At 43.5% G+C, this 22,258-nt stretch overlaps 1 protein-coding gene across 2 annotated transcripts in view; it reads right to left on the bottom strand.

Moving 5' to 3' along the window:
• tenm2a (teneurin transmembrane protein 2a) overlaps positions 1-22,258 on the bottom strand; it is a 106,719-nt gene that overhangs the window by 18,500 nt on the left and 65,961 nt on the right. Inside the window, exons 5-13 of one of the 2 annotated variants that reach the window (XM_042418677.1) lie at positions 15,370-15,492; positions 13,653-13,858; positions 12,816-13,011; positions 11,080-11,181; positions 10,420-10,614; positions 8,734-8,934; positions 6,804-6,989; positions 1,232-1,378; positions 683-893 (exon numbers count right to left, since the gene is read on the bottom strand). In XM_042418677.1, coding sequence (XP_042274611.1) covers positions 683-893; positions 1,232-1,378; positions 6,804-6,989; positions 8,734-8,934; positions 10,420-10,614; positions 11,080-11,181; positions 12,816-13,011; positions 13,653-13,858; positions 15,370-15,492 — 1,567 coding nt within the window. Of the gene's footprint in view, positions 1-682; positions 894-1,231; positions 1,379-6,803; positions 6,990-8,733; positions 8,935-10,419; positions 10,615-11,079; positions 11,182-12,815; positions 13,012-13,652; positions 13,880-15,369; positions 15,493-22,258 lie in introns of both variants that reach the window. The other variant, XM_042418676.1, reaches the window with a different exon arrangement.

Below are 22,258 nucleotides of genomic sequence, written 5' to 3' on the forward strand. Positions count from 1 at the left end.
TGTGTATGTTTACCGTGTGTATGTGTATTTGTTTGTAAGAACTGCCACGTATAGAATAACATTTAAACATTTCAGGGTATCGTCATTTTGATAAGTTATTTCTTTGAGACTGTCTGATGTTCGCATGTGTAAATGTGTGCAGACAGGATTCAGCACCATGGACAGCGCTTCAAAGCCCAACTAAATCTGTGGAGGATCTCGTCCTAGCTTGCCCTTGTCTCTTGCTTTTGTTAGCATCTTGGCAAGCTCAACAAACCCTTTCTGAAGTTTATTTAATATTTGTGCATCATATAGATGTCAAACCTTCAAAGTAGCAGCAAGGTGATGGTATTCTCTAAAATGCAACTTCACAGGCTTGTAGAATCATTTTTTAAACATTATAGGTCAACTCGATGAAAACACAACATACTCTATACCTAAATAATTAAAATTAAATACATTTTCAAGTTCTTATCCTGTGCTCCTGAGTTACTGTATCTGCTATCTTTAGGTATGTGTCCAAAAAGGAATTTTTGAGTATTTTTATATGAGAATATATGACCTTTTCTTCTTTCTGTGAAATCTGAAAAGACTATTGTTGACTCATCCTGGACTAGGAGGCATAGCTCCAAATAATCAGGGTCATGGACATAAATAATGTGTGATCGTATGCCTGAGATTGCACTGTGTCTCCCAGCCTTACCTGGAGTTGAATGGGTTTTCCCCAGGGATGATATGGGTGCTGTCCCGTCCCACAAGCATCTTGACGCGGTCGTAGAAGGAGCGCACGCGGGGCTGGGACGTCGGGCTCTGCTGGATGACTAGCAGAGGGTCCCGGGAGCCCCGACACAGTGGACTGTTCTGACAGGGGCTCTGGATGCAGCAGTCTGGGTCCATACAGTCTGTTAGTCCATCTGAGAGAGATAGGAAAGAGCAATAATGAGGTGGTGGTGTAAGAGCAGTGCGGAATGCAAAAAAAGCAATCACTACTTCTTCCATTCTTGATTTAATATTTTGATAATCTTTGTTTCTTTCACCAGAGAAAGTTTAATTTTGTCATCCCCAGTGAGGGCTCTTCTCAAGACCTTTATCTTAATTCTATTTCTTGTTTTAATTCATTATATTTCTTCTTCTTCTATTTCTGTCGTCCTTTATTCCCTCCACAAGCAATTTTTTTTTTCTTTTTTGCAAGTGGAATTCTGCATTTATAGCAGCTCTACCCCCAAAATTTCTCCTGCTCCCTCCAATTCACCTCCTTCATTGTCCTTGTTGTCAGCACAGGAGGTCTCCATGGCAACACTGCAGCCCGGGCCCCTCCAGCCTGTCTGGCATTCGCAATGCCAACTCTGCTGTCCCATGGTGCACTGGCCATTCCCGTTACACAAGTTAGGACAGCCGTCTGGGTGGAGAGGACACGAGGAGAGACGGGGAGGGAGGTGAGGAGGAAAGTAAAGGGGAGGGATGATGGGAGAGAAGCAGGGTGATGCTTTTCTGTTTTATCATCAATGATACCAAATGAACACACACACACACACACACACACACAAGGTCTTACACGCACACACACCTGCTCACATGGTTATGATAGACCAATGAGTCTCACTCAATTTAATAACCACATGGTAGCATACTGTACGTATTGACTGTTCAAGAATCAATTTAATTCAGCAGGTCAATTTCCATGCACACCTTCCCATCAAACACAAATGTCTCTCCACCTTTTGGATGGCTGCTAACGTGTGTGTATGTGTGAACAGAAGTGGATAGATCGCTTGATTCACTTACTTGATAGAACCCCACCCGATCATCACTCTCTCTTTCTTTCTCTCTCGCTCTTACTTATGATTCAGTGTAGGTAATGGGATTCTGATGGCCTGAGAGTAATGCTTTCTCATGAGAGAATGAGATTATGTTCGACGGAGTATGTGCGTGCCTGTGTGTGTGTGTGTGTGTGTTTGGGTGGTGGCAGTCTATGAACTAATAAACCTGCATTTTGGTTTATACAAAAAAGCACCTACCATCTAAGGCCCTGGAGTCAAGTAAGTTTCATAACTAGCACAGCAAGGCCATCCTCAACTCAAGAGTGACTTTAAGGCAGAGAAAAGCAGATATTTAAAGACAGTCTGGATGAGGAAATTTTGCAGTTACAGAGGGCCAAGCCATTTCTGCCAAAGTAACATTATCTGGTAACTTTTGATTGCTTGTAACATATGGTACAGAAAAGGGAATACTTCAATATTTATTTGTTTTATATGAAGCTGAAGGCAGCAGCTGGTTAGCTTAACTAAGCATAAAGAATGCAAACAGAGAGAACAGATAGTCATGTAAAACACATTATAGACACATTATACTGAGTCTCATTTGTTAAATCTGTAAGAAAGAGTGTAAAAATGACCATTCGTGGATTTAAGGGGGGGGGGTTATGTGCTTAACTATTGGCTTCTTGTCTACAGGCTAGCCGTTTACCCCTTTTTGGTCTTTGTGCTAAACTAGCCTAAGCCAATCGTCTGTCATACTGAATGGACAATGATGAGAGTGATGTCAGTCTTCTCATCTAATTAGTGCTGCAACTAATGATTATTTTTTATTATGAATTAATTTATTATTTATCCATTAATCATTTGGTCAATAAAACTAATAGTGAAGTCCAAGGTGACGCTCTCAACTTTCTTATTTTGTCCAAATTACAGTCCACAACTGTAAGAAAGGCAACAAATTCTCATATTTGAGAGCCTTGAACTAGCAAACGTTTTGCATTTTTGCTTGAAAAATTTAAATGTAAACAATGATTGATTATCAAAATAGTTGCTGATTAATTTTCTGTCCACCAAATATATCAATTAACTGACTAAATTGATTAATGATGCTTATTGGCTTTAAACAAGATTTACCAAAATGTCAAGCTATTCCCCCTATATTAGAGTGATTTTACTAAATTGGAGCCAAATAAGAACAAACCGCTAAACACCAATAAAATCTTTAGATACTTTTGTTTCTGAAAGCTCAGTATGTCTTTTGTATTCCAGTTGATAATTTGCAGCATGCTGAAACAATGTATCCCATTTACGTCTTTTTCAAAATGTTATGCAAAAAGCCTTTAACTCGTGGGCTGTCTTTTTCCCGGATCACTCTAAATCACACCTTTCTAGCTCTAACACAAGACTGTGTTTGCCACATTATAATCTATCAGGCAGAGGGAAAAGGCATGATGACACACAATGACAATGTTTCCTCCAGCAGCACAAAGAGCCCAAAACAAACTTGTCACAGTGATTTCCTCTTCAATAAATAAGGGAGTGAGATGCGACATTCTTAAGTCTACCCAGGGGAGATGTAGGCAAAGACAGAGTTGACTGATAAAACAATACATGCATGCACGCAAAGGCACTTACTTACTCACACACATACACACACCCCCAGCACGACACACCCTAGAGATATGACCTGACATTTCCCACTTAGTAGTAGTGTGCAGACACGGAGTGAGAAGGACAAAATAACCCAGTAAGAGATTATGAATATGAAATGCTTTTCATTGAGTCCTGCTCAGTGGATTAATGAACATATTTTCACTCAAGTTGCACTGTAGGATTTTGCCCTCTAACAAATCGCAGCATCAATAAAGCCATGCATTATGAATACAAATAGTGCAATCTAAACCGTGGCAGCAGCTAAATTAACAGGCATTTCACCCCGATTGGCATTTTATCATATGTCTCAACCACCAGGCGATGAGGAAAAGTCGGCAAAGGACTTTGAAAAAGACAGCACGCCATCTTGTTTGAACTCCCGAGAAGAGGGTGCAAGGAAAAGGGGGGAGGAGGGGAGGCAGGAGAAGCTTAACCACGTTTTTTTTTTTTTTTTAGCTCAACAAGAGGAATCAAATCAAAGGTTTTTATCTTTAATTATTACCATTTTCTGCATCAGGGGACTGCTCATGATGCTGTATTAACAGTCAGGCTGCAATAGACTGTCCCCGAGTATTGAGCTCAGGGAACAAAGGCAGTTAGCAGTGATTGCCTGTTAAATGGAGTTGCCATTTAAAGCAGCCAAATACTTATGAAGCACCCAGACAGGACAATCCATAGTGGGCATTGATTGGCTTGCCTGGGCAGGCCGGCACGAGGCTCCTCTCTCTTTAATGCCAGGACCCAGTCAATACCCCCTCATACTAACTAGAATAAAGTGGGATTTCAGAAACTATTAAGTCTACCCTCCCAACTAATGTAGTTGGACTCTGATAAAATCCCCTTAAAAAGGAGAAGAAATTGCCTTGGGTTATGGGTCAGCACACACACTCTTGCGTGGTGTGCGGTGTGTGTGGGTGTCGGGCTATATGACTGGATAGAGAAAGATACTGTGTAAGACTCAGAGGAAGGAGCGAGGGACAGACAGAGATAGAGAAAGGGACAGAAAGAATGAGAACAAAGTGCATAAAGAAAGTAAGTCGGGACAAAAAAAAAAAAAAAAAAGTTCCACCATTCTCTTCATTCCCCTTGTATCCAGCCGTGTCTGCTCTAAAGGTCATAAAGTAAAGGTCACAGGCATAAATCCAAGACCACGGCTTATAGATGGATCAGATAACACTGCACTTCCTCAGATAACCCACTACTCATCTACTCCTCCTATTGTTAATAAGCTACCTTAAAAATTACATCGATTGCTTTACCCCGCATGTTCTTTGACCTGTATCTCTGTATCCGTTTGGCTCCATCTGTTCTTCTTCGCTATCCCTCTAGCTCTCTTTTGCTCCCTCTTTAACCCTGCGCTTTACCTTTTCTTTCCCGGGCTGGCTCTTCATAAAACAATGAGAGCTATTCCATTAAGCGTAGAGGGTGAGAGGACAATCTCAACGGTGCTCCGGGGACCTGTACTGTCAGGCAATCTGTGCTGCTCTGTGTAACCACACAGAGGTTCAGCTGCGGGCCTATCTATTAAGCATTATTGCTGTGCATGAGACGACTCATCCCCGACCTGCTCTCTCTCTCTCTCTTCTCTGTTTGCAGTGATGTCTTAACATTAGTCATGATTCTGTTTATCTCTTGGTGATCTGACTAAACTGTTCGGTTGTTCTTTTTTTTTTTTTTTTCTTGGCTCAGGTTGGAGCGGGCGGGTTTGAAGAAAAGATAGAAAGTCTGGAATTAATACTGTATGCTTTTTGAGTCACACACACACACACACACACACACACTCTAACACGCACACATATGCACGCAAAATAAATGTATTAGCCAGTCTACCATGGCTGCGACTGTTGCCACAAATACCCAAAATGTAAACACACACACACTCTGTATTTTTTTTTTTGACACCGCATTAAGGCCTCGCATCAGTGGCCTATGAAATTCACCAATTACCTCAAAAGTTCTTTACGGCTTTCATCATTTTCTCCTCGTGTGAAGCAGCTGTTTACACCATACATGACTAGAATACCTGAGTAGAGTTATGTGTTTGTGTTTTTCAAATTTCACATTAGAAATAGGGAGAAGAACACGCTCACACGCATGCACATCCACACTTTCACAGCACAGCCCCTCAACACTGCTGATACCACACTAGGCTCTACGATACCCCACAACACATCTAGGCTCAATGACAGCTAAACCCTGCTGTAGCGCACTACTGTAAAACGGGAGTGCGCTACATGTAGGGAGTTATCATTGAGGCTGGCACCCTAATCTACGGACAGATAGCACCACAGAGTCTACAGAGCCAAGCCAGGCCAAAACCCACAAATGCAGCAGCTAGCTTCTACCACCACAGGCTAAGAAACAAAACACCAGAGTCAGATACGGTACCTGCTTTGTCAACCATGCTCCCATGGTCTGCAGTGGGAGAAAACGTGCAAAAGGTAAGAGATGGGGAGAGTATTTTTTTTTTTTTTTTTTTTTTTTTTAATAAATGCAAGCAACATCATGCAGAGCTGAAATGAACAACAGGCAAGCTAACACTGAGAGTGTCTGGTGCTAGTGAAGTGTGCTTTGCGCCAAGCTGAGGCCTGACAACTCTTTCATCTTGGGCTGATGCTGCAGTCAAAGCTGCCCTACTTTCTGATGGGGGAAATGGGGAGATCATAAACTGTTATTCCCCTGTGCTTATGTATGTGTTGGAGTGCGTGTGTGTGTATGCATATACATGTGTTGGTATTTTTGTGTTTTGATGTTTGTTTGTGTGTGTATCAGATAGCAATCACAGTGCTTGTGCTGACAGGGAAACGAGACTTTGTGTCTCAAAACACTGTGGGTGAATCAAAGGAATCTGGCACTCATCCATCCAAAGTGACAGTGATGTCAATATGAGACAGTGATTGACATAAAACAGAATCACACTCACATACTAGCACAACTGTGTGCGCACAACACACACACACACATGCATACACACACACGCACACACACACACAATGTGAGAGATATTTTTGATCACAGTGAGGTGAAAAGTTTTACCTTTCATCACATAACTTTGGTGTTTCAAAGGCCGTAGAAACTAAGACTCCTGGGGTCTGCAGTTGACAGGCAACTTAAATACAGCTAAATCTTGCTCTTTTGTAATCCTCCCACTCCCACTTCTAAGTTGTCTGCTCCTCTCCTCTCTGTTCGCCCACCTCCTTCGTCAGCCCCCCTCTTCAATTCCCTATGGTCTTTTCTTTTTCCTCCACTTCTCATTTCCACATTCCTTTAACAAAGTGGAAAGGAGCTGCCAGTGTAGTCTGAGTGGGTGCTGGTGTTTCCGTGAGCACCCACGTGTTGACGCACATCAAACACATGCGCACACACACACACACACACACACACACCCACACACGAATACGCAGGTGTGCTTACCGATGGTGCAGTGCTCTCCGTTCCAGCCTTGGTGACACTGGCACTTCCCGTCTTTGCAGGTTCCGTGTTTGATGCAGAGCGGGTTGCACACACGCTGGTCGCAGCCTGCGCCGGTCCAGCCCTCCTCACAGCGACAAGCTCCGCCCATGCACACTCCATGGGTCCCGCAGTCGACTGAACACACCTCTGGAGGAGGAGAGAAAGATTTAGGACATTATTTTTGGACTTAAAAATTTGATTTAAAAGGTGGTGGGTTTTTTTTGTAGGTTTCTGTTTTCTGTTTGTCATGTGTACATTTGGTGTTTTGCAGGTCAGAGGATATCTAGATGTGCAAAATCTGGTTTAAAAGTTCAACTTTTTAGATGTATAGGTTACTTAGTTATACTACTGTTTTAAGCTAAATCAAACATATTTTCTGTGTTTCTGTAATGTAAAGAATTTTCTAACTAACTAACGAACCAACGTTAAAATGAAAGTGTTGAATGTCTAAAAACGTTCACTATCCAACCAAATTTATAGTTTTAACCTGCAAATCACACAGTCACTGCTGTGTCTGACTTCATGTGACAGTGAGTAGCGATGTCAAATCACCCCTGCAAGAGCAAGAGCTCCAAAGCTGCGCAACAAAAACAATCAAATCCGCATTACAATAAATACAACACTCCACCACGCACCCTCAGTTAAAATCAGTGATTATAGCTTTGTGAAGACAGCGTTTATTTCCTGAGCCTCCATTACAGTCTCTGTTTAAAGGCTCAGATGTTGCAGGCAGCGGTGGCGCATGCGGTGAGATGTGACAATTCCGCTCATGTGCTCCCGACCCCCGGTGTGCTGGGAATGTAGTTCGTACAGATGTTTTGATACACACTTGCTGAGGCATCCTGCAGCGTGGAACAATGTTGTCTTTATTAAAGTTAAGCATTGCTTCTCTTATAACAAACGCTGGAGCTCTGTTTGTGATCCTGAGACGGGAGGTGTTGCAGGCTGGTTGCTGTCTCTCCTACTGTAGCCTACAGTGGTAGCTGAACGGCTTTATTTTATTGAAATACATAACCACACAAGTTCAGTATTTTAAAAAGCATTTAAACAAGAACTCCTCTTACAACCAATCTCCTTTTTTTACTCCATTCAGTGGTGCACCTAGATGAAGGAATTATGAGACTTATTCACAGGAAATGACTCCAGGAGCCTTTAGGGTATGAAGGGTATGTGTTACTATTCACAACTCAAACACATCTCCAACATCCATGTGCTCACTGAATGTCTGAAACATCTGGAAATCACATTTCATTGTGACACACTGTGTGTATTATGTGTGTGGATTTGTTTTTGTGGTTTGTGTCTGTTCTGTGTTTTTTTCTTCTTCTCTTTTGTTGTTGCATTTTCTTATGTTTTATTCAGTTTAATCTTCTTAACATGTCACATGTTGTTGCTGTAATGCACTATAAAGCACATCGTAATGAAACGTGCCATATGAATAAAAGTGCCTTGCCTTGCCCATTTTAGGCTTTGAGCACTGCCCTGACAATAATAACAGGCTGACATAACCATCGCTGACAGTCCATTGAGAGGGATGATTTTATACAGTTGTGGTTGTTTAGTTGTTATGTATCTGGCCACATTTTATTCTTGTCTGCTCTACTTTGGCTTACATAATAGCACGTAACAGAACTGTTTTTGTATCCTGTTTCTGAGCAAGTTGCATTGTTTGTGGTTTTATAGATTTTACCCAAGCGCATTTTGAAAACCAAAACAGTGTGAAATAATAAAACAGTAAACTACTTAACCATGTATCCTAAGGGACCACAAAATATGTTAGGACCCACGGGTAGTCGGTAGCCCCCAACTATAACACCCCACACTCCATCTTTCTTTTACTCCATGTATTTGACTCTTGCAGTAGAACCACTAGCTGTGCAGTCATACTTACCCATAGAGCAGTCAGGTCCCATCCAGTTGGGGTCACAGCTGCACAGCCCAGTGTCTGGTATGAAGGCACCATGGCCGTGGCACTGGTCTGGGCACTGGGCCCTGGGCAGCTCGCAGTGCAGCCCTCCCCAACCTGGCTTACAGTGGCACTCCCCATTCACACAGATGCCATTGTTGGAACACGTCGGATCCAGGCAATCCACTGCATTAAGCAGAAGAAACATCGACATGAAAAAACACAAAGAAACCAACACCAACACAAGCAAGAAAATGTCACATCAGAGCTGATAGTAGAAACAAATTAAATATTATGTGTTGGTTGAAAAGAAAGAGACGTGACAGAGGACGTATTTTCATTCTTCGTGTACACGAAAAGATAATGAAATAAAAGAAAATATTACCAGACATATTACTAAGGCAATTAAAGCGCACAATAATGAATAGCTGAGTCTATAATTGGGGCATAGCAGCAAACGTGCTGTACTCCGAAAGAGCAGCGAGCCTCGCTGACACGTCGTTCAGTGTGAGCGCTTGTCTCTGTGCATGAGCTTGTGTATGTATGCATTTGTGTGTATGTGCGTATGTGCTAATACACGGGGGAGAATCTGACAATGTCAGTCTGCCAGGTTGACAGGCAGCTCCGAGTCCAAGCAGTGAGTGAAAACCAATTTGACAAATTACCTCCTCCCGGCAAAGCGCCCACCCACTCTTCCTCTGGCCTCCTCTCGCTGCTCTGTCCCGGTCGCTCTCGCTCTCTCTCTCTCCCTCTCTCCTCGTCCTCTTTGTCTGACACCTCTCTCACCCCTCCTCCTTCTCCCCTCCTCGGGCATGATTGACCCCACCGCACCCTTTTGCACGCACACATTCATAAATGCACGCGCTCGCACATAACCTCGGCCCTCCATTTCTGTTTGCCTGGCAGAAACGGTGGATCACAGTTATCGATTTTCATGTCGCCGGCACTCCAGGTAAATTGTTTGAGGGACTCTGCTGTGATGAATATCAGATTTGAGACCAAAGGAGAAGGGGAAAAAAAATTGGATGAGAGGGAGATGGAGAGAAAAAAAAAAAAAGAAGAGCGGGAGAAAATGCTGACCTTGTTCTCTAGTCCTGTGTCTTGACTTCTGTCTGCCACTCCTCCTTTATTCCCTTTGTCTTTCTTCCCCCTTTCTTCATCTTCACCCTTGGCATGCTGCACTCCCTTTTCTCTCTCTTATTCAAATTCTCCCTTTCTTCATACATATTCACCTCTCACTGCTGCCCTGACTCTCTCGCCATCTTTTATCCAGCTCCTTTTTTCTCTCTTGCTCTCCATCTTTCTGATGACCGAGAATGTGGCGGGCTGATCCTTCTTAACCGGGATCAATAGAAGCGATTTCATCCCTTAATAAAATCTCTGATGTGTTTGACTGCCGTATCATACTTCATCTGTATATATGGAGGGAAAGGCCCACTCACTCAGGGTAAGATTACGCTATGATGAGCTGTCTAGCTGGAGTTAGGAGGAGTGTGTATATGTAAGATGTGCTTGTTTTGCTGCAGACATTCATGTTTCTTTCAAAATAATCACTCTGACACACAGCATGTTCTGTACAGATGCACCGGCTGACAAAAAAAAACCCCGACGTACATTAAACCATCACACATCCTGCAGGATCACCACACCATTAACTCTGTCTCCTCTCACCCTCTGCACAGCTCTGCCCTTTGTAGCCGATGGAGCACACGCAGTTGCCATCGGTGCAGGTGCCGTGGCCGCTGCAAAGAGGGTCGATGCACTGCGTGACGGGGACATCGCACTCGGGTCCTTTCCAGCCGCTGTAACACACGCAGGAGCCCTTGTCGTATTGGCCGTTGCCGCTGCAAAGCACTGGGCACGCCGCTGGAAGAACAGAGGAGGGGAGGACGGGGAGAGAAATTAAACCTTTTGTGGGGGGGGAAACAAACAATAAGAAAGCTTTTTAGAGATTCTCAAAGCAGTGAAAAGCCACACTGGCCACCCACACCCTCCTAGCTCCACCACCGCTGTGCAGGAGGGTGAATAGAGTGGTTAGAGGCTGGAGAGTGGCGATGACATGAAGAGTAATTACAGGCAGAAGTAACTAAACTATTCATCAAAGCTGTCTATCCCAGGTGAGCACAGAGCCAGGGAGACGTTAGCTAGGGGGTTAGCTGCCATTCATCATCAGTCATCTTGTCTCGGCTCTAAGGCCATGCGCCATCTTACCGCTCTTAATCCTCTCTGCTGTTCACGTTGCATGGAGCTGAAATGTGCCCGCTTGTCTAATTAGACGGCAGAAACGACAGAATTTTCTGACAGAAGAACACATTTGTAAGCAGCTAATACCTTTGGAGCAGTCCATGCCGTGGAATCCTGGGAAGCAGTGGCATACACCAGAATTACACTCTCCGTTGCCATGGCAATTGCGCGGGCACTCTTGCACTGAATCTGTGAAGAAGACAAAGTGAGAGAGAGAGAGAGAGAGAGAGAGAGAGAGAGAGAGAGAGAGAGAAAGAGGGGAGGGTGAGAGAGTTTGATGGCAAGCATCAAAGCATTCGATTAAATCATTGGAACCATTCACTCTTTAAGATACTACAAAAACGAGTCAAGGCACTCCGAGTCTCATAGTCACACAGACTTCAAAAGCAAATGCCCTCCTCAAAGATACCATGCACTCCTTTTCAGTGCATTTTTCAGTGTGTGGAGGGAATGCATTTTGAATATGATTCCTCCAGACGGCATCCATTACCCATCCTCCATTTCTCTGTGCGCTGTATCAGAAAAGAAGCACTCCCTCTGATTTACACTAACATTCTCCAACACTTGTGCTACTCTTTCACTCTCACTCCTCAAAATTCTGGCTCTATTTTCCTTTTTTTTTTTTTTTTTTTAACCTCCCTCCCTTCATTTGGGTTGTTCACTCCTCATTCCAGCACACCAAGGTCATTAATACTTCATCCAGGTGTGGTTGTTTTTGTGTAACTAAGCAGTTGCATTTTGTGTTTTTCTGGCTATGTCTTCTATCAACCTTTTAGTGCCACTTAACCCACTTAGAAAAGGAGAGAACGGAAGGAAGAGGGTCAGTGCTAATGATGAAGGAAGCATTTTGGACTTCTCTCCCTCCTTCCCTTATGCTTTTTCCAGCTTCCCCTCTCTCTACACAAATCATTAATCAGACTATCCACACTGCTTTACTCTTAAACACTTCCCCTCCTCTCTCTGTGTGTCCTCAGCCACCACCACCCCCCCTCACTCCCCCACCCCCACCCCCCACAAAATCTAAGCCCCTTGTCTTCCTCTTACCCTAATGCCACCCTCTCTCTTGCTCCCCTCTTCAGCTCCTCCTCCCATCCTTCACTCCACTTCATTACATTCTGGCTTTGCCCCCACCCATTATGTCTCTCCACCAGCTCCCCCTCTCACTACTCACTCTAATTCTGCCCTTGCCGCCTCTGCCTCCTCTCCTCTCCACTACTGCTGAAAGCTCTACTGCGAGATGTTGACAGTGAAGGATTCTTTCACTTTGCTTGACTCTTCCCATTCACACCCCTCGTTCTCACACTCGTGCCTTGTACACAATTGAAACTATTTGCGGCTTTGTTTCAGGTCCTAAAAACATTCAATTTACAGGTTTACAGCAGTGCTCTGTTTGGAAACACAATGTTCTGGTTGCAGATCTGTTCCATTACTATTCAATGGCGGATTTATATCCTCTTCACACAAACATATACTGTACTGCATAGAAGCTATTCTAACTTGCTGATATATTAAGTTGTGTTTTTTTTTTATCCATGCTATCAATATCTCACGTTTCAGCAAACAGAAATATTTTAACTCACTATGTGGTCCTACAATGTTGCTACAGTTGTGTTGCTAGTGGCAACATTGTGCACATGCTGCTGGTGTTTCTGCACCCTGTGAATGTGTAAAATCACTGAGAAGTTGAGAGGAACACTTTTTGACTAAAATGCTGGTCTCAGTTTCTCTTTCCATCTTCTAAATGCTTTGGCTTAATCTCATTTTACCTCCCAACTGCCTTTTCCAATTGCAACCTCCATCTACAGCTACAAATGCTGCCTCACCCATGATGTTTGTGCTGAAGGAAACAGTCTCCCTTTCCCGACCGTCATTGTAGAAGGCAAGGTGCCAGGCACCGGCGTCCAGGTACTGGACAAACACCGCCTCGTTGAGGACCACAGTTTGGATGCTCCTCCTCTCCCGTGGAGACTCGACCACGCTCCACTTCTCCTTCCCATCCAGTCGCTCCATATAGTCATACTGCCAGAGAAAGAGTGGGGAAAGTTGAGTAGAAGTAAGAGGGAGAGTATGGAATCTATGATTCAACTATGAAGTGCTGTGGTGGCACTTTTTCGACTTTGAAAAATGACCCATAGTTGTATATGCAGGAAGATTAAGAGATGCGGGGGAGGTAAGTGTGGCTGTAAATTGCCAGGGAAGGATGAAGAATGCAACCGAGAGATCCTTGAAGGCTGTCATTCTTTTGGTATTTCTGGAAATATTGCAGGGAGTGTTTTTACTGGAGCACAGTAGCCATAACGTCATGGTTTTTAAAAGCTTAAGTCAGGTCACACAGTGAAACAGTTATCTGGATGCAATTACCCCATTCTACAAATCAAATCTGCTGTTAATTGAGTAGGTTCTAATTAATAAGAGGCAGTAAAAGTTACATTACTGTGAGATTTAATTAAGTGTAAATCATAAATTAAATGAGTTTTTTCAAACAACCATTATAATGAATCACAAATGAATTTAAAAATGTCCCATGACACAAGCAAGTATTCTTAATGTATTCTCTCATAAAAAGGGACTAATTTAGCTGACCAATACAAAGATAGACATACTGATGTATAAAATGATAATTCTGTGATTAGCCCACCACTACAAAGGCCAGATTTTACCTGTGCGTGTGAGGGAGGCAGGCCCTTGCGAATGTACACTCCAAACAGGGCATCCTTGCCCAAAGAGATGTTGAACTTGAGGAATTGGGGTTGGCTGAGGTGGAGCAGGGACCTCCAAAATACTCCTGGGGGGACTTCTTGGGTCACTCGTCTCCCGACCTCGATGTTGCCTGTGTCTATACTGCTGTTCCGGCCTGCCCACGGACCTGGAGCCAGGGGAAAAGAAACTGCATAATCTGTGATTATAGGCATTGATTGTCAGAGTCAATAGTTAATCATCACAGTTTACTGGAAATAATCTGCTATAAAATTCACAGTCATTGAACAGTAGAGGACGAACACCATTAACTTTGCAAACTGTGTACCCACAGTGTATGCTAAAATTTGTGTTGTTGCATGTAACAGTGGGATGCAAAATGATGCCTTTGTATCAAAGCCTGCAAGACTGTGGGCTTTGTTGTCTGGGGGGGCTGATAGAACTGCAGGGCAGAGCTTTCCAAGCAGACATGCAGGCAGGCACGCAGGCAGAAACACACAGCATCCTGCAATCAGGTCAGTCATCTAACAGTAGAGTATTGGGGCCCAGAAAGAAAAAGACTCAGTGTGAATGTGTGAGCGTTTGTGTACAGAATAGCAAAGAAATAAAAGTAACAATGAGAAGAACAACAGCAGCATCTGGCCTAGACGGCTGGGGAACACAACACAACAGTCCTCTCATTAATACTGAATACAGACACAGAGCAGCAGCCCACACGTACCTACAGTACACGCTGTGTGTGTGTTACAGAGCAAGATCGAACGACTGAAAGAAGAATAGATAGAAAACCGCATGGGGGCCTTGAAAAAGAGAACGGGGGGGGGGGGGGGGGGAGGTTTGCAGTTGGTGTTTTACTTCGCTGCAGACTGAGACGATAAATCTAGCTCGACACAACTCAGCGGAGTGGTTAAACAGCACATACTGATAGCAGCTAGTACTGTGTCATGAATAATGAAAATATTTTAGTTGGTGTGAGCCTATTTGGGTGCAAAAAAAATCTCTTGGACTGTTATGATATGTTGCACAGCAGAAACAGCGTTTAAAAGCCTTTAAGGACAAGGGTGGTGTTATATTTTTCTTGTATTTTCAGCAAATCCCATAAAAAGACCAAAATCAACAATGTGTAAGTCTGTTCTTCAATACTTTCTGACTTTCTACTATGTTTGAGGCACTCAGCCCGAGCCAGTGTGTCCCTACTGAAGACATACATCTTTAAAAACGGGTCAAAAATATTGTTAATTGGGTATTTCTTGGGGACTACTTTCAGCTGTGGATTAATACACATTTGGCATGCTAGTTAGTATTTACAGCACCAGGACAGTGTATATGAGATTCAAAATAAACCTCAGTGCCCATGTTCATCCTAATGAAGGAACACGTCACCCAGTGTGGTTCATTGATGTGTTTTTCATTCTTTTTAGACAACAATGGAGGTGAATGTCACAGAGGAATGATCTATAGGCTTAGGATGAATCAGGGATACTTATTAGTAGATTTAAATTCATTGTTGGCTTTTGGCCTTTTCATAGGATTTGTTGACAATAAGAAAATCAGCCCAATCCTTTTAGTTCACACGTAGGATTTAATGTCTTATAGACTGTTATTTTTGCATTGTAAAGTGTCCACTGCTACAGGCGGTTCTGTGGATTTTCATGTGGGGGCGTGTACTGTAGTTCATACCTCTGCCTCCAGAGGGCAGCGTGGCCACATCACTGTTGACAGGCAAACCAGCTCCCAGTCCGTTGTTTAACACCGGGCCGTCGGATGGCTTCAGCTGCCATGTCAAACCAAGCAAGTTGATCGCTGCGCACAAAAGGATGGAGAGAGAGAGAGAGGAGGAGGGAGGGAGAAGAGGGGACATATTATGACTTGAATGGTGGATTGTCTACAAGTCTGGTGTAAAAAAAAAAACACTTGAAAGCTCATCAAGCCAGTGAAATACAGGAGGCCAACCCTCTAAGTCGAATCTGTCATTTATATGGCAACCAGTGCTGCTTTTATAGAATACTACTTTTATTTAGTTTTAGTGCATATCAATCAAAGGGACTGTTAACAAAGTGACAGGTAACCTTCAGAACAAAACTGAAGTCTTACAAAACAGACAATTAAAAACCATAAGAATCCTTCTGTCTTTCACTTTCTTTGTCTTTCCCTCAACCTCTCACAATCTTCTTTGAACCTGACAGCTCCTCCTGCTTTTATTTAGAAGCCTTTCCACCATCTCCAAGAGAGCAAGTGACAGATTGCTCTCTGAAGAGATGACTCTCCTTCTCCCTTCTCCTCATCTTTTGTCCTCTGTTATGTTATTGTGTGTTGGTGGTAGGCCTATAAGACTGCACAAGTGTGTTCGCTCTTCACTTTGTCAGTTCTTTACTCTCCCCGTGTCTCTTTTCTGCTTAGCCCGCTGCCAAGCATCTCCTCCCCCGAAAAAACAGGAGAGAGGAAACAGAATGGAAAAAATAAAAAAACACTGAACAGAGAGAAACAGAAGCGAAATAGTCAGTTCTCTTACTGTACACAAAAGTAAAAGTTCTGTGATTTTCTTTTTTTTTTTTTTTAGTGACAGGCAAATTATTGTTTTAGTCTCTTTAATCTTGAAGCATCTCTTGAGTGGAAAAGTGGAGATGTTTCATCTGCTCATGTCTGAATATTTAAGGCAATTTTATAGAAAAGGAATTATTCACTTGCAGCTTTGTATGTATACATGAAAGCTTCCAGAGTACGCACATTGCATAGATGTATGCGTATGTATTGTGTATTATGTAGGTGTTATTGCATGCCTCTCAGCATTGGCTTTATCCTCACCATACAAGCCTATAACACCTTCATCTGAAGCCTGGGAATCAATCTCAAATTCTATCTCCACTTGCCCAGGTTTTGCACACACAGGGATGAGTGTAAAAGTTGCAGAAAAAAGGGGATGTAGTTTCAGGATTTGCTGCTGGGGCAGACTAATTCTCACACCCGATGTCCCATCTTTCCCTCTCTGTTTCTTCCTTTTTATGTTTCTTCTTCCTTTTCTTTCCCCCTCTTTTTTCTCCCCACCCTCACTCCTGGTCAAAGGAAAGCGCTGACACTTCGGCTACTGCCCGGCCTCAACTGTCAGCTCTTTTTTATTTTTCACTGGTGGGTGGGGGGGGTAGGGGTTGTTATAGAGAACAAGAGAGACAGAGAGAAGAAGGGAGAGAAGCAGAGAGACTACAGTGTCCTTTCCCCTCGTCTCTTTTCTCTTATATCCACCTCTTGCCCTCTCCTCTCTCATTGCACTGACCTTCATCCCTCTCCTTCTTTTCTTCTTATCTTTGCCTGTCCTTCCTTGTAGATAAGGCAGACATGCACCCGCTCACACATGCAAGCGCACGCACACGCAAAGATGGTATCACGGGGGGGAGAAGTCGATAGAAAGATTACCTATTGAATCAGCTGGAGACAGTAAGCAATAGTGGGTCTATTGTGACGGGGCTCTCAATCTAGGTCATCCCCAAGAACACATCAGACAGCCTTATACTTAGCTTGCTGTGTATATCTGTTCATTTGTGTGTGTGTGTGTTTGAGGGTCTGCGCACATGTGTGGTTTTTCCGCATGAGCTTTTTTCTCCCCCCCTTTTTTTTTCTCTCTTGTGGGTGGTTGTGAAAAGTTGACCAATAGATGGCACTCTTACTCCTTGGCGACAAGAGCACAAAAGCCAATGCAACACTTTGTCAACAGGTTTCTTTGCAGCAAGACACAAGAGCAGGAGAGACAAAAGAGAAAGAAAGACAGACACAAAGAGACACACTTGTTACCGTTTTCTTCACAAGTACCATTTCTCATTTTAACACCACTTCTAACTTTGTTAGAGTTTAATTTTAGCCAAAATGTAACTCCTGAAATTGATGTATTTAGCTTTGTGTTGCCATAATTTTTAAGCATTTTCCTTTCGGATCATAATTACAGTAATTATTGTTTTCAAGCTGCATTGGAAGGCTTTATTAAATGCCATGCCAATAAAGTCTATCTGAATTTAATTCAGCTGACACACCCGGGGGGGAACAAGAGAGTCTGACTTGGGCTGTGTTCCTTTTTAATCTCTGTCTTCTCACTCATGTTCATTTTAACAGACGCACACAAAAAAACACACATGTACACACGCACACGCGCGTCGAAAGATCACAGAGAAGCAGGTTTAACAAGCGAACGAGCGGGATTAAAAATAGATCAGTTGCTTCATGAGGTTTTTATGTAATCTTGATGCATAATTCAGAGAGGCAAAGTGCTTGCTAGTATCATCTGCAAAAGACAGCATCTGAAACAGCAGCAACGGCACACGTGATCCTGTGACAAAAAGGGAGAGGACGGACGGACCGGTGGACGGAGGGACAAGGGAGATGAAAAGGAGGAGCTGGTGGCCGAGCTCGGAGAAGGGGCAACGGTCAGGAGCTCTTGGAGAAAACACGCTGCGTTTCCAAACCTCAGAGAGAAGAGAAGCAGAGGAGGAAAGAGGAACAGAGAGAATACTGGAGGAAAGTGAGAACTGAGAGAATATTAAAGAACATATAAAATCCCCTGAGGAAAAAAAAAAAAAAAAAAAAGAGCAGGAAAACAGGCTACAGATTATGTTGCAGAAAAGACAGGAAGAGATGAATAAGGGCCCCACAGATGAAATGAGGAAGGGAGAGGAAGATGGCAAGTAGAGTGCAAAGATTTAAAGGATGAGTGGCTCTGTATTCATTGACTAGTTGGGTAAGAAAACATGGTCGTGATTCATCCTCTGACAGTAAGTGGTTCACAACGCGGGCAATCAGACAGAAATACAATGCTCATGTGTAGGCTTTGTGTGTTTTGAGAAATATTTATACGTCTCAGAGTTAAAGGGTGTAAATGGATTTCTGCATGAGAGGAAAAAAGAGAGCGACAGAGATAGAGAAAGGTGACTTTGTGGCAGGCTTTGCGCTGAGTGTCCCCTGACTGGAAAATATTGTATCATCATCATTCTGTTCTCTGGAACATGTTCCAACACCCTCTCTCTCTCTCTCTCTCTCTCTCCTTCTCTATATTCTTATGTCTCTCACTCTTTCTGCCTCAACTCAACCTTATGATTGGTGATTCAAATGGCAACGCTGAACCAACTGCACAGCTCCTAATTGCACCAAAGGCAGAGGATGGCCTCTTGCATGTTTTTGCATGTAATCTATTGCAGTGCAACTAAAATTACACAATGAGCACTGATGTATAAACCCGCACACACACATAGGCAACACACTTTTCTTTGCCATCTCCCCTGGCCATCCTGACAAATGCATATTAACTGTTCTAATTCACCACTAAATTAACAACTCTGACCTCAATTAGGGCGGTAATTGTAGCTGAGACCAGCCCCCCATCCTTGGCCCGGATGCTAATTGGTTTAGGAAGCCTTTTCCCTGCTTTTCTACCTTTCGCCCCCATCTCAAAGGCCCTCATTTAGCGAGCTGGTGGATATTTTGTTGTCCAAAACAAACACACGCACAAAACAGCCACCTGAGGAAACGCACTTTCGCTGTCCTTTTTTTTTTTTTCTTCTCCTCTCCCCCCTCTCTGTATCACTTGCACCTTTCTCTCTATCGCTGCGGCACAGGGGTGCAGTGCTAATATTGGAGAGACTGAGGAAAGAATAGTGTGATGCCTCAGGTTCTCAAGATTCAGGCCATTTGGGATTCTTAGAATTTACCACACAATGACTGTCTTCAGAATTGCATATTAATGTACTATTCATACTAAATATGATGTCAAATTGAGTATGTAGTGCGTTCCAACTGCATAGTATGTGGATTTTGCCTGGATGTAAACTAGATTAGCAAGGATTTCTGAGTATGCGGCGCATGGACGTATATATTCATGATGCGGCATGAGCTTACTGGACATACTCAACTGCCCCAAAATGCATTGCATCTCTTCAGATTGCGCAATAGTGGAGATTTTGAGCCAGGCTAAAAGCTGTTGTAACTGTTAATATGTCACTGAATTAAGTTTTAACATTGTTTCAGGTGAGAAAGTAACAATTTAGATTCTCAGTATGTGGTCAGTTTATCCAAATAATGCCTGTTTGGAAATTTGCTCCAACGTTTTCAGAGATGTGAGGAGCTGCTGGCTGGTGAGAGCAGCTGGTCATCTCAGCCACCGACCGAGCAGCCCGACTCCTGAGATGATCGGCCAGTCAACATGTCATCATCCAGGGGAGAACACGATCTGAAGAACTGATCTGTGCACCTTTGATAATTTTTAATATCACAACATCACGCGAGACTCCATCTCGTCAGGCTTCAAGTTATGAACTTGTGTCCGAACCACTAATGGTCCAATCAGTGTCCTATGAAGATTCTCACATCATCTTGTGATCTTGCAAAGCCAGCTGCCTCACAAGGTAAGAGAGTGATAGACAGTGATAGACAGATGGTTCATCCAGTCATCTGCCAATTATTTTTTAAAGGTGCCTTTTCCAAAGACGACGTCTCAGATGGTTCTGTGTAACAAACCATGTGGTGCGTCAGGTTAAGGTTATTATTTTGATCAAAACAGTTATGATGCAGCCACATGACTGTTTTGCTTGAATACAGTTCAGTGTGAACAGTCTGCTGGTAATGGCACACTTCATTGTTCATTTAATAGGCAAGATGTAGTACATACTGATTGAGTATGTAGTAGGCAGTATGTTTGTATGCGATTTCCAACACAGCCTATATCCAGTTATGTTGCCTATAAATAAAGCAGCATTCATCTCTCAGCTAAGTTTCGAAAGCGCTGCTTGCTGAGATCATTTAGAGTCTCAGACAGAGGGACGGGGGCGGCGGTTGGCTGCTGCCCTGGGGGGGGTCATATACACTGAGAGAGACAATTTGTCTGCTTCTGAGGGTGTGTGTGCATGCTTAAAATCGCATGGTATTAACAACAACTGCACACACAGGCACAGGCACAAGCGTGCGTGTACGCAGGCACACACTGCAACCCCGACGGGACCTCCTCACCCAGCTGATGCAACTGAACTGTAATTGACTGCAACACAAAAGGTTATGCGAGTTGCTCACAGCTCCTATACCTGCAAAACAGTGTCTAGCGGAGAGAAATGGCGACTCTCTCAATCACACAGCAGATATTGGCACTGAAATACTGAGACGGCCCGACGCAAATGTAGCCGTGCGTGTGTGCGTGTGCTGTGTGTGATGGGCTAAATGAAAAGAGATGTGAATCTGAGTGATGTCCTCCTTTCTGAATCCTCATTTCCTCTTCAGATATCTCTACCCTGACCCCCCCCCCCCACCTTCTCTTCTCCACATCAACCCACTCTGCCTCGTCTCATCCCTTCCTACCTCGGTCCTTTCCCTCTCATCGATCTGTATTAGAAACAGGATATGAGGAACTATGCTATCTTATCACAGATCAGAGAGCGAGAGAGAATGAGTGAGGAAGAAAGAGGGAGAAAGAGTATGTTTTGGAGGCCAAGAGACAGAGAAACTCAAAGAAAATGAGAGACAGATAGAGGACAGCGATTCTTCGCCTTCATCCATCTCCTGTTTTCAACAGGACTAGTGAAACACCATGGGCCTAATTGGACTAACGATTGGGCCCAGATAAGACCCGCGCTAATAAATAAATGAATGAGGAAATAAATGAATGAAATGAGCCCCGGTATGCTAATGCAGGCAATATGAACACTGCTCAGCAATGACGTCAGTGAGGCTGCGAATTCAGTGATAAGGGTTAATGCATATTTCAAAGTGTAGAACATTTTCCCCCAAGCACGTACAGAAATTGCAGATATACTAACACAAAGTCAAAGGATGAACACTGATGTTACCACCAAGTGCTGTCAGAACAAGTGTGCAGACTGCTTTGTATTACCAAACCAATGCAGACGACCCATTTATTCTTCTAGTGCAGATGGTTTAGCACCTTGTGCCTGGTCCTGGCCATGCCCTGCCCTTTTCCTGGACTGGCAGCGTGCGGTAAGATCCTAACCTTTATCGGTACGACAGGCCCTGCTGCTATGGACACACGCTCCACGTCTGATCCTTATGCCCAGGTTCCTGCATTCACCATATGCCCAACCGTGCCCTCACCTCCGCACACATGCAAGCCCACACACACACCGAATGTATATGGACACACACACCCACACTGGCATGAGCGACACATCCTGACCTCTAGCTGTTCCACCTTGGATCAGCAGAAGGGAAGCCACACGCAGAGTGAGAGGGGACATCGGGGTCAAGGAGCTGGGTTTGGAAAGCAGCCACATTGTGAAATCTGCAGGTCCGACACAACTCGCCCAGACAGTCCACATTATCTGGAAGTTACTGGTGTTTAGTCTGACTACTAAAATGGGAGAGAAAATTTGATTTAAAAAAATCAATCATAGTTTTAAAAAAATATAAAAACTTTGGCACATAATCAATTTCTTTTTTAAATTTTCCAGTACTGCAAGTACTACAAAGGTAATTGTTTTCAAATCTGGGGTTGGGGTGGGGGTGGTTGCAAGATGATTAAAAAGATAGAAAAGAAAAAAAGTCATATTTCTGCAGCTCATGTCTTTTTGAAACAGATAAAGAATAG

Source organism: Thunnus maccoyii, chromosome 8, assembly GCF_910596095.1.
Source record: "Thunnus maccoyii chromosome 8, fThuMac1.1, whole genome shotgun sequence".
Classification (NCBI taxonomy): Eukaryota; Metazoa; Chordata; class Actinopteri; order Scombriformes; family Scombridae; genus Thunnus; species Thunnus maccoyii.